This window comes from Rhinopithecus roxellana, chromosome 20 (genome assembly GCF_007565055.1).
Source record: "Rhinopithecus roxellana isolate Shanxi Qingling chromosome 20, ASM756505v1, whole genome shotgun sequence".
NCBI classification, from domain to species: Eukaryota; Metazoa; Chordata; class Mammalia; order Primates; family Cercopithecidae; genus Rhinopithecus; species Rhinopithecus roxellana.
In genome coordinates, this window is record NC_044568.1 from 27,008,956 (window position 1) to 27,025,920 (window position 16,965).

The window sequence follows — 16,965 nt, forward strand, 5'->3', positions numbered from 1 at the left end:
GTAACTGAGGGGAAACAAAAAAGGGGAAAAAGGGGATGGGGGAGCAAATTCTTCTCAACAAATAACATTCTGGCCTTTTTTTCCTCATCAGAGCATAAGGCTGGTGGCCACTCGGCTTTGAGATCTGAACAGGATTGAGACGAAACATCTGTTCAGGGAGGGAGGGGGAAGCCCCGGGACAGAGAGAGGGGGAAAGGGGAGAAAAAGCCTTCTGTGGGCTAAAAATATCATGTCCCTTCCACTCTCCCCCCTCCATCCCCACCCAAGTTAAAACATGTGATGAAATTCAGCTTTTACAATCTAACCCCGAGCTACTTGAAACTATTAAAGCCTCTCCGGTATCTGACACAAGTCAGAATTTCCACTGTTCCAGCTGAGCTTTTATGAGGAGCAGACTTGAGAGAAACTGCCAAGGTAACAAAGTCCGCTTGTTCTCTGTCACCGCTGCAACTCAGCTTCTGGGGGGACTGCAGGGGAGTGGAGAGTCAGGGCCGCTGACATCCCCCGACAGGACGGGCTCTGAACTGAGGGAGAGGAGCCAGCAGGGCATGGGCACCTGCCCCTCCATCTGGGGGTCCCCGTTGCCCTCCCGTGAACTCCCCTTCCTCCCAGCCTTCCTAGGAAGCCACCGCCAGCCCTGTGTATTAGGGAGCCTTGCCCGGGAGTCCCGGGCAATGTCCATGGCTACTTCCTGAGAAGTCTTACTCGCTCTCTCTCTGTTTCTTGCCCAACTGCTCCCTGAACCCCAAGCTCCAATCAGCAGGTATCCCACGGCCTCCTCGGTACCTCTCCTTGGATGTTAAATGGGCATCTTGAACCCAACAGGTCCAAAAACAGGAGACTTGATGGTCACCTGCCAAAACCTCCACCTCAGAAGTGACACTGCCAAATCCTTAGTTCCTGAAGCCAAAAGTCTAAGATGTATCCCTGATCTCTATCATTCCGTCAACCCCCTTCTCACCAGCTCCAACTCCCAGCCTCATGGACTTCTCCACAGCCCCAAGCTCCCAAACTAGGCCAGCACCATCTCCTCTCGCCTGCAACCCTGCAATCACCTCCTGGTTTCATTGCCCTCTTCCTCCCTGCCCGGGCAGTCCCTCCCAGAAGCCAGAATTCGCTTCTTAAAACAGGTCAGAATCCAGCAGTCACCCACTCAACCCTCTCCAACCCAAGTGCGTGGTCCCACACTTGACGACCACCCCACTCTCATTCCTGATGCCACAACGGCCTCCTTTCTGTTCTTCCCCAAACACCAAGTTCCCTCTACCCTGGGGTTCTGCTCACTCCTCCTAGCTGCTCTCCCCCTACATTCTTCCATGGCTGGCTCCTTCCTGACATCTGCATCTCAGGTGAAACATCACCTTCTCAGAAAAGCCTCCTCACTCTACCTCTTCCTGGGTTTTACCTCTTAGCAGAGAACCACTACCAGAAACTTCCATGCTCCTTCGCAGATTTACGTATTCATCCCTGCCTCCCTCCTGTGAATGTCATGACCAATGGGCCTGCCTACCTTGCTCACTGTGAATCCAGGGCCCAGCAGAGCCCCTAGCTGCAGCAAATGCCCAGCACATACTGAATGGTGAGGAATGAGGGGCCAGATTCTGTTCTCAGTCTGCTGTGTGACCTTGGACAGGTCACTTCCCCTCTCTGGGCTTCAGTTTTCCAACTGCCGATGAAAGAGACTATAGGCCTCCCAAGTCCCTTTGCCCAACATCTGACCCCTGGGAGCCTGGATGGACTAGCCTAGGCCCCAACACAGGTACATAGGACCTGCCTGAGAGGCCGGAGGAAGGGGTCACCTGCTTTCAGTGAGGCAGAGGGAGGGGTCGCCTGCTTTCAGTGACTACAGGGTGTTGACTTTCCCTCTTCAGTGAGTGTTTATTTATTGAGCACATACAGCATGCCAGACCCTACTCCAGGCACTGGGAGCACAGGGAGGCCTTTGGAGATTCTAATAGGATTAAAGAAGCTTTGCAAAGAGGCCATCTTTCATCTGGGCTAGGTAAATGATTATAAACACGGGCTGGCACCTCTTCAAGAAAACTGAACCCAGGAAACAAGAATCATAGCAGCTCAAGTGTGTTGGGCACTTACGCTGTACCAGGGCCACCCTTGGGACCTACATCCATCACCTCACTGTCTTCACAATAACCCTGGCGAAGAAGTGCTACAAGGAACCCAGTGAGGAAACTGAGCCACAGGGAAGTGACCCACCCAAGGTCACATAGTGAGTGTGGGTAAGCCAGGCTAGAATGGGGTCTGAGCTGCAAATCCATAAAAAGTCAGAATGAAGGGAGGAGAGATGAGGAAGGCAAAGTTAGGGACCACTGCAGAGCTGAACAGGACCTGAGTTTCCAGAGTGCTGCTAAGCCCCCACCAGGTCTCGGTCCTAGCACTGCTCCCTGCTGGGCCGAACGAGCAACTCCAGGCACATCCACGCTTGGGTTGAGGAAGCAGAGACCACCCCAAGGGCTGCCACGTCTGCATGTCAGGCCAGTGGGGAGGGGGCGGCAGGGGCAAAGCAAGGCCTGCCCTGGAAGCTGGGAGGCCCGGGCCTCGTCCTGAGGAGGAGGGGCTGCCTGACTTCAGTGGTTGTAGCATCTCCTTTAGGAAGCAGGGACCCTGCAGGCTGGACCGTGCCCTGCAGAGGGGGCTTCCTAGAGAAAGATGCCAGGAAGTGGAGAGACAGGAACCAGGCACTTGAGGACGCAGAGGGAGAATGAGCAAAGGCCCAGAGGTGAGACACAGAGACAGCCAAGAAGCTGGGTGGGGGCAGGGTTCACCAGGTGAGAGGCAGGGGGTCCCTGGAGAAAGGGAGATGGGAGAGGGGGACGAAGCAGTGGCTAGAGCACCCTCAGACACAGTGACTCCTGGAGGCCATGCAGGAGAACACGGCCTGGCACCCATTCTCCCCGTGGGGCCCAAGCCACAGGCTGCAACTACCTGGAGTGCTGCCCAGCTGTGGGGCAGGGAGGCCGGCTGTGCACTGAAGGTAAGCATGGGGTCACCCCTTGCCGGTCCTCAGACCCCAGCTGGGTCAGCTGAGGAGGGGGCCCTCTCCCCTCCTCCCCACAAAAGCCTCACCTCACCAGCCCTGCCACGCCCAGCCAGCTCTCAGAGCTTGGGACTTTTGATGTTTACTTTGTTCTTTCCCCAGTTCAAAAGGAGCTCTGCAGCCCTGGCCCTCGCACCAAGCCCAGCCTTAATCTCCCATCCCTCCCGCTCCCAGCTGGCCAGTTAAGGCGGTTAAGACGCTGGATTAGGGCCGGCTTTACATAACAACGCGGGAGCTAAAGCCATCCTCTCCTGGGATGGCTAAAAGACTTCTTTTTATCTTCACGCCTCAGATGGCCTTTTTTCTCTCTTAAACAGCTCTCCAGCCCGCCAAGAGGCAATGAACTTGGCCAACAGGAAGACAAAGAGGAGATTCAGGACTCAGCTTTTTCTCCCTTGGCCAGTAGCACAGAGGGACCCCCCAGCCCCAGGTCCGGAGCAGGCAGCTGGTTTTCTGTGGCCAGAACTCAGTAGCACCTGCTCTCACCAGACCTAGCCATGTGGTGGCCTGCCATCCACACCATATTGCCCACCCTGGGGTGGGCGGCCTCAGACCACAGGACCAAGGGTGCCAGAGGACCACAGATGGCCACTGGGTCCAGGGTCCCTCATGGGGTCTTAAGGGCCACACGGACAGGTCCAAATGCCCACCTGACTCAAACCAGAGCAGCTCTGCTCCTGCTGCCTTATTTATGGTTTTCACTTTTAAATACTGACATTAGTTTTTAAATTCATAAGGAATACATAATTATGTCCTTTTTTGATTTTTTAAAAATATATAATTTTAGAATTATTGATAATAGAGACAGGGTCTCGTTATGTTGCCCAGGCTGGTCTTGAACTCGTGAGCTCAAGCAATTCTCCAGCCTCAGCCTCCCACGGTGCTGAGATTATAAGCATGAGCCACCATGCCCAACTATGTTCTTCTTAAAACAGTTCAACCATGAAATGCAGATAACACAGACTTAAGTCTCCTCCCATGTTTGGAAAGAGCTATGGTTATCATCTGTCTAGGCCTCTATCCACACAGTCATATGCATATGTGGTACCCTAAGAAACTCCTGAGGATGGTCTGGTGCCTTCTTTTCATAAAAGATATCAGACTGTATGCACATACAAAGCTTTCTGCTCACGGGACTCCTCCCCCTTGATCTGGGGCCTGCTTACATTTGAACAAAGTTTGCTAGATACCTGGCTCTCCAACCTGCCTCCAACTTCCAGGCAACGGAGTATCTTCAAACAGTGCTTCTCCGAGTGTAGTGTGCATGCAAGTCACCTGGGGAGCTTATTAAAATGCAGATCGGATTCAGCAGGCCTGGGCTGGAGCAAAGATTCTATATTTATAACAGCTCTCAGGCCAGATGTGGCCACGGTCCTCAGGTCTGGCCCAGGCTCCCCTTAAGAACTTCCCAGAACAGTCTGCTCTCCTCTTACGGCCCTTCGGACACCCGCAGGCCTGGATCCCCCTCCGCAGACCCTTGCACCATGGCTCCCCAGCTCTCCAGCCAGCTGTCTGCCCTGCTCTCAGCAGAGATGTCCTTCCTTACTCTCATAAGGCAGCCCCCCATTTGGTGATTTCTTCCTGCTTCTGAATTTAAAATCTCCCATTCAGCAAACACTCTGCTTCATGCTGTCATCCGTTCCTGGCACCAATTCTGGGAGCCAAGCAGGGCAAAGGCCCTTGTTCCCATTCTACAGATGTGGAAACTGAGGCTCAGAAAGGTGGGGTGGCCTTCCCAAAGTCAAACTAGCACACCAGCAGCCAGCAGACCCTCTACTTGAGCGTCCTGATTCTCTCTACAACACGGCGCTTTACCATGAAGAAAGCAAGCAGCGGCCAAGTGCGGTGGCTCATGCCTGTAACCCCAGCACTTTGGGAGGCCAAGGTGGGAGGGTTGCTTGAGGCCAGAAGTTCAAGACCAGTCTGGGCAACATAATGAGACCCCGTCTCTACAGAAAAATTTAAAAATTAGCTTGGCATGGTGGCGTGCAACTGTAGTCCTAGCTACTTGAGAGGCTGAGGTGAGAGGATCACTTGAGCCCAAGAGGTCGAGGCTGCAGTGAGCAATGATTATCTACTGCACTCCAGCCTGGGTGACAGAGCAAGACCCCATCTCAAGAAAGGAAGGAGGACGACACAGGAGAGAGGTGAGAGGCTGGCTGTGTGTGTGTGTGTGTGTGCACTCATGCGCCAAGGGAGTGACACGATGGAGGAAACGGAATAGGCACTATGTGTAATGCTTACTCCATGCCCAACACTGCCTGATCACACTTCACACACCACTCTCAGCAGCTACTCTTATTATCCCCAGAGGAGTAGCAGAGTTTCAACAACCTGTCCAAGGTCCACCAGCTAATCTGGTGCAGGGTCAGGACCAGCCCCTACCTGGGCTTGGACCTAAGAAGTGCCACATCTGTCTCTTACTCCTCTCCTCCATCCCACCCTCCAGTCCACCCCCACCCAGAGTCACAAGGTCACAAGGTCCCTGTTGTGCCCTCCGTCTGCAGATTTTCTGGAATATGCAGGGCACATGGCCAGCTGGACACCGGCTTCCCCCACTCGCTGCTGCTGGGAAGAGAGCAATGGACTCCGAGTACCTTCCAGCCGGAAGTCGTCCTCCTCTTCCTCGCTGAGCGTGTCTCTCAACACGTCGCCCACGAGCTCCTAGAAGACAAAGCAGAGGCATTAGGGGGAGTACAGTGCTGAGACATTAAAAGTGGCGCCTTGAAGACCCTGGGCTGATTCTTCTGATGGGAATTCAGGTCAAGTGAGGCAGATCCTATTGCACCTGAAAAGTTAAGCGACAAGGTGGGTCCCTCCTGCCCTTAACATAAACCCACAAGTGTCAGCACAACATTTAGGCCCCTGCAGGCTATGGCTCCACCTGGTCTTCCATCATGCCTCCCATATTTCACCAACACACATGCTTTCCGGAAACCAGCCTGATTCCTTGCACTCACCCTGCCTGTTCCCCACCAGTGAGTTAAGGATATCTGGGATCTCATCCCAACTAACCTGACCAGGAGGTGTCAAGTTAGCGAGGGGAGTGTTGCTGGTCCAAAAGCTGGGAAATTTCTAGGATATCAACAAAGGCCCCATCTGTCTGACCCACCCTAGCAGGATAACTCCAAATATGGAAGAAGCTAGACCATACCTTGTCAAACTGTCTTCTGTATTTATTGGTATTCTGCCAGAAGACTTCTATGATCAAAGAAGATTCTTTTAAACAAAGTTAAACAAGATCCCTTACAGCAGGACTTATCAGGACTTTTACTATGGTTCTAAACACTGTGAATCTCCAAGTGCTGGCATATTTTGCATTCTCCAAACTTACTCAGACCATGGAACTTCGTTTTTCAAAAGCATCACGAGATTCATGTCCCAAGAAACCCGCTTTAGGAAATACTCCTGTTATGGGAGGACAGACAAGGGTTTGGGGGGATGATGATGCTATGGTAGTGCTTCTCAAAATACAAAATGACAAGCAATAAAAAAGCCCAAACTCAGCAGCTGTCACCAACTTCTCTTTGTGAAAATAAAAGAGAGAGAGAGAAAAAAAAAAAAACCAAAAAAAATAAAAAAAAACCCAACCCTTTCCTTGGGAGAAAAAAAAAACTCTACACCTCAGATGATGCTTAAAAAAAAAAGCCAGTCTTCATCTTGATGAACAAAAGAAAAACACGGCTTTGTATTGCTGATCTCATCAACTGGACACAGCTGGAGGTAAGCCTCTTGCTTTTTTTGTTTTTTGTTTTAAAGACAAACAGCTAACATTTTGTGGCTATTCTCTTTCTTCTTTCAAATCTTTCTAGGGCATTACACACTCTTTCTTAAAAGCTGTTAAAATGTGGCCATTCAGATTCTGGTGTCCCATTTACTTCAAAACCAGGCTACTTTATTCCTCGAGTCAGGATGGCTTCCCTCTCCTCCTCCGCCAATTATTATAATCATCGAACATTTCCTGGGCTTGTAAACTGGCTGTTTGTGTTAACAGAGCCCGAGTTGACAGGGGAGCTGGGAGACGATGACAGGAAAGGGATGCACACAGGTGGCATCATTAGATGGCTGGGACGCCCCAGCAGCCAATTAAAGCCCATCTTTCATGCAGGAGAAAGACGGGTGCCACCGCCCCCTGAAAGGCTGGTAGGCAGAGCTTCCTCGAGGGAACAGGCAACAGTCTTCAAGAGAATCTGTGCACCTCTTCACGCTGAGGTCTTCTGCAGAGGGGGGCTCTGCGCCTGCCACCCTGACTGCACCGCAGCCGGGTGACAGCATCAATGAGACGTCTGAGTACTCGTGTCTTTTTACTGGCACACTTGGAAGAGTTTAAAGACTCCAGACATCGCCACCAACAAGGCAGCCGTGTGGGACCCTATAACGATGACCACATGTGCTCAAGGCACCCCAGTCATCACCGATGACAGCTTCAGCACTCCCTGTTCAGAGGACCAAGCTCTCTGACACACCCAGAAAGCAGAGTTCTGGCAAGTTCCAGGATAGGCCTCTCACCACTCAAGAGCACCCTGCTCTGAAGAACACTGGAAAGCTCCCTGGAGCCATGGTCCATGGATGCACTGTGCTGTGCCAATGCTCAACTTTGCAAAAACTCTCTCTCCCCGGCCAGGTGCAGTGGCTCACGCCTGTAATCCCAGCACTGTGGGAGGCCTAGGCCGGTGGATCACGAGGTCAGGCAACCTGGCCAACATGGGGAAACCCCGTCTCTACTAAAAATACAAAAAATTAGCCGGGCATGGTGGCAGGCACCTGTAATCCAACTACTTGGGAGGCTGAGGCAGAAGAATCGTCTGAACCTGGGAGGTAGAGGCTACAGTAAGCTGAGATTGCGCCACTGCACTCCAGCCTGGGTGACGGTGTGAGACTCCGTCTCAAAAAAAAAAAAAAATGCATCTCCTCCGCTGAGCCACACAGCCAGGGTCTGCGGCGTGCAGTGTGCATGCTCCTAGAGCTTTGAGTCTCTAGGCCAGAAGCCATGTGGGATGTGGAGCCAAACACAGGATCACATCCTGGCTGTACCGCCTGCCTTGCCTTTGGACCTCAGTCTACTTATTTGTAAAATGGGCATAGTCATCAACCATAATAATAACCAAACAGCTGACACTTACTGTGCATTTTCCATGTGTCAGGCACTTTATGTATACAGTCATTCCTCGGTACCCGTGGGCGACTGGTTCCAAAACTCCCTGAGGCTATCAAAATCTGTAGATGCTCAAGTCCCGTATATAAATGGTGTAGTATTTGCATATAACCTACAAACATCCTCCCCTATACTTTAAATCACATCTAGATTACTTACAATACCTAACAGAGTGCAAATGCTATGGAAATTGTTGTTATACTGTATTGCTTAGGGAATAAGGACAAGAAAAGTCTGTATGTGTTCAGTACGGATGCTTTTTTGTTTCCAAATATTTCCTATCTATGGTTGGCTGAATCCATAAATACAGAGCCCATGGATATGGAGGGCCAACTGTGTACATGTGTATTTATTAACCCCCTGAATCATCACAACAGCCCTGGTCTTTCCATCTCTCAAGAAATAGATGCTCATTAAAATGATTTGCAAATTGTAAAGTGAGAGGTATAATCGTTACCGTTATTATCTACAAAGAAAGTGGCCTCAACCCTGAAGGACCATATGAGACCAGAAACGGTGCTGATGACAGTCACCCGTCATCTACCGCGTGCTCACAGTGTGCGAGGTACTGACCAATGGGATCCTCACGGGAGGCTCCGGAGAATGGCCTCCCCACAGCCCTGCATCTAAGTGGCTAAGAGGCTCCAAGCGGCTGCGACCCCCTCTGGATCACCTGCCAGCAAGGGGCGAAGTGGGGACTCGAGCCAGCTCCTTCAGGTGCCTCAGCCCGGGCTCCTACTCATGCAACCAGGGCTCCTGTGGGCATGGGAGCAGAGGTGGCCAGGAGTCCTGGTGCCTACCAGGGACCAAGGATCACACCTAAAGGAGTGCAAGAAAAATAGCCCAGCCGGCAGCTCCAGTGGGTGAGTGGTCAACGGCTCCCATCTGCCTAGCAAGACTCAAAGCTCCCCTGCTGCTCCCCACAACTTGAGGACTTAGCCCTGCCCTCAAGCTGAGCCCTGGCTGGCAGCCTCACATGTCAGGGCCAGGGCCAGGCCCTCGGCACCACCCTTCGGGAAGGCAGCTGTTGCTGGGAGACACACTCCGACCTTCGACAGCGCCACTGCGAGCCCCCGTGCAGAGGGCATGGAACTGGAGGTGGTCAGACCTTGGTTCAAATCCCAGCTCTGCCTCACATGTGCTGCGCCACCTGGCGGAAGGAACTTTATCTCTAGTGCACCTCAGTCTCCCCATTCGTAAACAGGGGTGACAGCAATCAGGATATCTGAGGGAGGCAGTGTGAGAAGTGAGGAAGTCATTGCATGTGAAGCGCTTAGCAGGGCAGCTGAAAGCGGGAATGGGGTTCATCAGGTCAGTAGTTACTGTTTATTACTCTTGCTATTATCATATGGTGGCCAGAACATTGCTGGGACGAGCTGAGAGACTCGCCAGACCCCATGTGCCCTCACAGACACCTGGAAACATGCCCCATCCTGCCCAGCACACGGTTTTCAGGGGGCTGCATTTCCCCCTCGTGGCAATCCTTTCAGGTATTCCAAAGGACTGCCACGACTACCCTGCTTTACAGATGAGACAACTGAGGCACAGAAAGGTCAAGTGACTTACTTGCCCAAGGTCACACAGCTAGTAAGTGCCAGTGCCCAAGCCCACACCCTTTATCACTGCACCTGGGAAACCCACATGTGGGGCGTGGCTGCAGTGGCCACCCTCCTCCACTTCTTTTGTCTACTTAGTTGTCACTCTGCCCGTGGTCCCAGGCCCCTCCCCTCTAGCCTCCCGGACAGTGGGCCTCAGACTCTTCTGCAAGTTCTGATCAAAGACCTTCCTGGGTCTCAAGAGCCCCTGCTCCACCAGACCTGGGGCCAGGCTGCTCCTGCCCAGTGGCCTGGCTTGGTGGCCTCTCAGGCCCAGATGTGCCACCTTCCAAGTCCCAGTGGTGCCCCATCAGCTGGCCCTAAAGCCCCTCCTCTGCCCTACACTGGGCCCCAGGAAGAGAGGCCAGCTCCTCCGGGCACAGGGTGTGCGGCCAGCACCAGTCCAGAGCCCAGAATCCAGGCACGATACCTTATAAGGCCTCCGGGAATGGGAAAACCACATCAAAGCAGCCTTGGGGAGCAAGCTGGAGTTTGGCTGGGGTTTTTCCTCTGTCTTTGAGACTTCCTACTCCTGAATGTAAGATCTTCCCCCACCGCCTGCCCCAGCAGTGCTTTGTCAATCTTTCTGTTCTCTAAGAGCTAACAGATGTTGGTGCCACGGGTTTCAAAGCAAACTCCCGGTGCCCACAGAACACGGCACAACTCACAGATTCCAAGAATGTACAGGGTTGGGACGTGCCGGGGAAAGGGGGGGTGCAGGGCCCAGGCCACCCTGTAACCCTTAGATCCAAGCAGCCTACCCTGGAGCTGCCCCAGGAAATTCCTGGCAAGCTCTCTCTTCCCAGTACGCTGAGGCCGCAGCCCGGCCAGGCGCTCTCCAGGCCTTGCTGAGAGCAAGCTCTTGCCTTCCTCTTGTTCCCTCTCAGGAGGGAGGACAGGGATGCTCCACTCCCCAGCGTCCAGAGCAACCTGGCAGTCGGGGCACCGAGGCTCCGGGCCCAGCCCCATCCTCGGCAGCCGACTGGCAGCAGACACATCACTTAACTTCTCCAGCCTCCATTTTCCCCTTCTGTAAAATGGGGATTTTGATGTCAAAGAGCAGTCAATGAGAAAACGTAGACAACAGGCCTAGATGGTGTCTAATGCGAAGCTGGAAGCACTAACATCAGTTTCTCTCCTCTTCCCAACACAGGTTCAGGAACATTCTCACATTCCATCCTAATGCCTGGCGAGCCAGTGCCTCAATGTCCACCCTGAGACGATGCTCACATGTGTGTCCAGGAGGCACATTTAAATCCAGTGATGTTTAATGCAACGCACTTCCTGTTAATCCGCAGTCAGGAACACCCTGGATGTCCCAAAGGCATGTGCACTGGATCTTCACAGAGGAACACCACATGAGAGGGACTCCAAAAGAACAAGACAGACCTGCAGACCTCCCAGGCAGGCAGCCAGACCACAGCACGGGCAAAGAAGCCACGACAGGAAGATACGCAGACTGTGCTGCTACCTGTACACAGAGGAGAACACCAAACCCATGTACGCCATGAGATTGTCCCCGTGTGGGTGAACATGCGGAAGACGACAGCCACAGAGACCTCCAGGGAAGGGAGGGCAGACAGAGGCAGCCGGTGTGGGGGGGGTCATAAACCCCAGCCTTATCAGAAGTGTTCTCATGTTTAATGGATGAGTATATTACTTGGGTAATTAAAATCCAATTTAGTAAAACCGCAGATAATAACCCACTTTACAAAAGAGAAAACAAAAGCTGGGAGATTAAATAACAGGTCCAAGGTTTTGTGGAAAGTAACAGAGTGGGATAGACCCCTGGAGGGGTCTCTAGAATAGGGAGGCCGGCCAAGATGATGCTCACAGTTCCCTGGAGCACAGACCTTCTTGGGTTCCAGCCCACATACCATCAATGGGCAGCTCTCTTTTCTAGGGCTATACCCAGGAAATAAGAGGAAAACTGGGGCTATCCAGTTTCTGGGCCTCAAGTTCTACGTCTCTCACATGTACCTCTCCCCTGTGGACCTGTTATCTCTGCCCACACAGCCTCCCTCCCATCCCCAGGCCCCCAGGGCTTTCCCAGGCCTCCAGAGCCTACTCTGCCTATAAGCGCGGCAGGCTGAAAGTGCTAGGAAATTACCCAGCCCGTCCCAACACTACACAACACGCAGGCCAGTGATACAAAAATAATCCTCATCAAAGGGCGGGGAAATGGTAAGAGGGCACAGCGGGCAGGAGTCAGGGAAGGCTCCTGGAGGCCTGACCCCAGGGACAGGAGAGGCTGGGGGCATCCTCCTCCCCAAGAGAGGAAAACAGGCTTGCCCCTCCCTGCCTGGGTCATCAGAACAGAGGCCTCAACATGCTGCTTCCAAGATAAATGGCATCTCTTTCCAAAGGAGCCAAAATATAGGGCAGAGTCCTCAGCCACTCCCCTGAAGACCCTTGAGCCCACCACAGCCATAGGTCACCTGGTGGTGGCTCCTGGCTCTGCCCACCAGACCTGTGCCCCGCCGCAGCCAAGCCAATTAGAACCCTTCCCCGGGACCCCTTCTTGGGAGCTGAAGGGAAAGAACTCTTCTCTGGTGCCAAGGCTGTATCTCATCTCATCGGCAGCTTCTCAGAGACAGCTCACTCGAGGAGGCAGCTCACACAGACAGACGGAGGCCAGCGCTGGGACCAGTCTCAGGCCCAGCCTTCTCCAGAAGGAGGCTGCCTGCGGGCAGGTCTCTGGGTCTGTTTTGCCCTTGAACAGCACCTGGTACCAGGCAGGCACTTGATAAAGTGTCTGTTCGGTGAACCCTGGGGCAGGCCCACCCTCACCCCCCCTTCCCACCGATGGGACGGTCACACAAGCCACTAAACGGCTCTTGCTGCTTCCAGCAATTCAGGTCAGGTTTCTGTTACTTGCAACTAAAAGCTCTGACTCCTACAGCTCCCAGAAGCGATCCACAGCATCCTCAAAGCTAAGTCCAGGATTCCCAGGCAAGCTTGGGAGCCAGTGGAGCAAGCTCCTGCTGCCCTGCTGTACCGCAGGTCCCTGCAGGAGCCTCACCTGCAGACTCCACTCAGAGCTGTGGAAGCTGAGGCGGGAGGGAAGACAGGCTCCCTGGGCTGCACACACAGACCAGGCCTTTTGTGTTTGGCTTGCAAGGACCAGGTCTTCAAGACGCCAAAGACATTGAGCAGCAATTAAAATTCCTCAGATTTCTCCTGGACTATTTTTATCTGCCCAAGATGCAATCGATGTGCTCCTAACTGTAGATCCCCAGCCTTCAGCTCCCCACATCCTGGGAACCCCAACCTGAGCCTGCCTCCTGGGCTTGAGGGTTTGCACAGGGAAGGTGGACAGCCAGCAAGGAGTGGTACGGCAGGGCTGGCAGGAAAGACTTCAGACCCGGGGCCTGATTCTGAAACCACCATACTCCCTTCCTCCAGCCCTCAGGCCTGAGGCCCGACAGGGTGCACATAATCCCTAGAGATGGGTTGCCCAATCCTGCACCTCAGCCAGCCACAGTCACCAAAGGGCCAGCAAAGGCTACTTCCTGGGTTGTCACCCCAGTCAGTCACAGGCATCCACACGCCACTGTCACACCTTCCTCCAGAGCCATGTCCCACCTGGGCTACCATGAGTACTTAAATGCTTCTCTTTAAATTGGCTCTCTCTCTCTCTTTTTAATCTAGTCTTGCCATAAAGCAATAAGATCAATAAAATCACAGGTGCTGGGGGGCTTGGTTTGGTTTGGTTCTGAGATGGAGTTCTCACTCTGTCCCCCCAGATGGAGTGCAGTTGCATGACCACAGCTCACTGCGGCCTCCAACTCCTGGGCTCAAGTGACTCTCCTGAGTATCTGTGACTCCCGCCGGCACAGGCCACCATGCCCAGCTAATTTTTTAAAACTTTTTGTAGAGACAGAGTCTTGCTATGTTGCCCAGGTTAGGTAGTGGTGGTGTTTTTTCTTTTAAGGACAATTCATCTTGAACAAATTCAGAATCATTAAAATATAAGACACCCACCACTTACCACCTGAAGTTCCAACCCCTCAATAGGACATCGACCACTGAACCACGCTTTCAGAACAACGCGATTTAAAGGACCCATCCCCTGGCCCCCACAGTGGTCAGGCTGGTTCCAACAAGTAGGAAGAGGGTGGGTGGGAGAGAGACACCAGGCAAGGTGGGCACCAGGAGAGGCCACCAACCTTCCCACCTGGCCCCCCTCCTTCAAGACTCATGGCTTCAGAGTGTGATTTCTGAGCATGGAGAAAAAATGACTAATGGGGGAAAAAAAAAACCCAAAACACCAAAACCAACAACAGAAAAGAGTAAATCTTAACATCACCCAGAATCCTTCCTGATCTCAAACTGCTGGCATTTCAAAGCCCTTAAGAGATGACCCAATGTAGGGATTGTCCACAGCCAGGCAGGGCACGGGGCGGGGAGACTTTGCTGTTCGTCTGACCACAATTTTCCAACTAGACCGTGTTCAAAGGCATTTCCACAGTGGAAACTGGGATCAGATGGGCATGTTGCGGCCTGGGGGTAACTGAGGTCGTGAATATAAAGGACGCAGTGATGATGATAACCAGCCTTAGTCAGTGTGTGACGTCTGCCAAGTGTTCCATGAAGCATGTTCGGAGCATCACCGACCAAGCGCTCCCAGCAGCCCTAGAAGCTGGGCTCTGCAATGACCCCCACTTTGGCCATGAGGAAACTGAGGCTTAGAGAGGTTAAGTGACTCACTGAAGTTGTCAGTCAGGTCTGGGTTTGAGCCTTGGTTCTTCGGCTTTATATTGTGTGACTTTGTACAAATGATTCTACCTGACTATGCCCCAGTTTCCCCAGCCAAAAGTGGAAATGACAGCCCCCACCCGGCAGGGCAGTTGTGAGAGGAATGGAGAGTATGTGTACGGTGCTTCGTGCATGGTCTGGCTCAAACAGCGTGTCCCAAGTCACAGCTGTCACCTTCTTCTCCCTCCGGGCCCTGGTCTTTCATTCTGTCCCCTCACATCCTCTCTTCTGCCCTGGTTTTTGTCAGGGATGCCACAGCGGATCAAAGCCCAGCCCAGCACTGCCTCATCACCCCAGAAGGCCTCAGGTGACCCCACTTCTGGCCGGCTGCAGAGAGCAGAGAGAGTGCACTCAGCGCTTGTCGGAGTCTCTGCACTCCCACCCACTGCTGACCACACACATACACACATAGCCTTCCCACCCACCATTGACCTCTCTAAGCCACTGCCCACCACAACACTGCCCCCACAACACTGCCCACCACACCATTGATCCTGTCCCGCCACTGCCCACCACACCACTGCACACCGTACCACTGACACCACCATGCCACTGCACACTGCACCACTGATCCTGCCACACTGCTGCCCACCACACCACTGGCCCCACCATGCCACTACCTGGCACACTGCTGACTAGTCCAGCCACTGGCCCACCACGCTACACAGCTGAGTGCTGGTAAGAGGAGAGGTCCGAGGGCCTTTGGCATGCCTCTGATCACCCAAGCAGCTGGGGCGGCATCTGCCAGCAGTTCCTGGCCCTGGGACAGGCCCCCGGTCTGCTGCCAGGGTCCAGCGCGTGTGACCTGCTGACAGGGTGGCCCTGAGCCAGGCTGCTTATGATAGGCAGCACTGTCATCTGGCCCCAAGGAAGGGTGCCCCACGGCCATAGGCATCCGCACCTCACTGTAGGGAAAGGATGTGTGCTCCTGCCCAGGGAAGGGGCTTGGGGACCCAAGAAGCCTAGAATTCCTTGCTCAGCCTCAGGAATGAAGGGCTTGAGCTTCTTGCTTTTCTGAACCTAAACAAAATAGATGAAGTAAGAGCCTCTTGATTCCTATACCCCGAGGCCTCATTTTATGGACAGGACAAGAGTGCCCACGAGCACAGGTGCACACACACGCGCTCACACACACACACACACACACACACACACACACACACACACAGAGTCCACCCATGCAGCCCTGCAGTGCCCTGGAGAAACCATCCTGCAGAAGCCATGCTCCTACCCACTCTGATCCCATCCACCCTGGGCCTCCCATTCTCATCTCCTGGCCCCTTCTGTCCCTGCATCCCCAAAATAGCTCTAAGAAACTTGTCACCATCCCTCTCACAGGTCAGACTGCCCGCTCAGAGCCTCCCAGTCCTAAGCTGTCTTGTCCCCTTCACCCGGAGCGCCCTCCTCCCTCTACTGCTGGTGAAGTCTTTTGCCACTGTGGATTTCGACTTCCCACCTTCCTCAACTACCAGATGAGGACATAATCAAGAAGGTCACACTGGGAGCTTCCAGAGGACTCAGTTCATTCTGAAACTCAGCAGTCCGCATGCTGCCAGGGCTGTCTGTGATCGAAAGTCTCAGTGGCCACATCTATAAAATGAGGGCACCAGTCTCACCCACCTGCCACGCAGCAGTGCACAATGATCACACCAAAGGTGAGTGTGGAAAAGCCAAGAAGGTGAGAGGGGCCATTTGGGAATGAGGGCCCAGGGTCCACAGTGCTGTCAGATAGGAAGCTGCTGAGGAACAGCCGAGTCCCCTCCTGCTGTGTTAATAAACAAAAAGGTGTGTTTCCCAGAACGTTTCTGGAAGGCCACACTCCACTTCAGAATGGGAACTGGGGCGCTGTCTCCTTCAGCTGTCCAGCTTTCTGGGTGATTTGAATTTTACATTTATATTCTCTCTTTTTAAACCAAGAATATTCAACCCTTTTATACTAAAAAAATACTAATAACTTTTTTCAAAGAGGTTTTTCCATTAAAACTAATGATGTGGCTCTATCTCCTGTTTGATGTCACCAAGTTGCTCAACAGGCACCTCAAACTTCATGTGTCCAAACCGGATGCCTGGTGGCCCCCAAACCTGTCCTCCCCAGTGCCTTCCCTGTGCACACACAGGGCAGCTCCCTGCTTCCTTGGCTCTGGCCAGACACCCCGGAGGCATCCGCACATCCTGTTGGCTCTCCCTCAAAACACACCCTGAAACCAATCATTGCCACCTCCTCCACTTCTGCCACGAGTTCCAGGCCACAGTCCTCTTGAATAATGACAATCATTTTCTATTCTCTGCCCTTGCTGCCACCCCAACCCCTACCTAATTGCCCAAAGTTCCACCAAAGCCCATTAAAGCCCCACCCAATTTTTCTGCCCTATCACCTCCCTCACCCCTTCTGTTCCTCCCCG

At 53.2% G+C, this 16,965-nt stretch overlaps 1 protein-coding gene across 1 annotated transcript in view; it reads right to left on the reverse strand.

Moving 5' to 3' along the window:
* NKD1 (NKD inhibitor of WNT signaling pathway 1) overlaps positions 1-16,965 on the reverse strand; it is an 85,771-nt gene that overhangs the window by 21,616 nt on the left and 47,190 nt on the right. Inside the window, exon 4 of the mRNA XM_010376377.2 lies at positions 5,653-5,719. Coding sequence (XP_010374679.1) covers positions 5,653-5,719 — 67 coding nt within the window. The remainder of the gene's footprint in view (positions 1-5,652; positions 5,720-16,965) is intronic.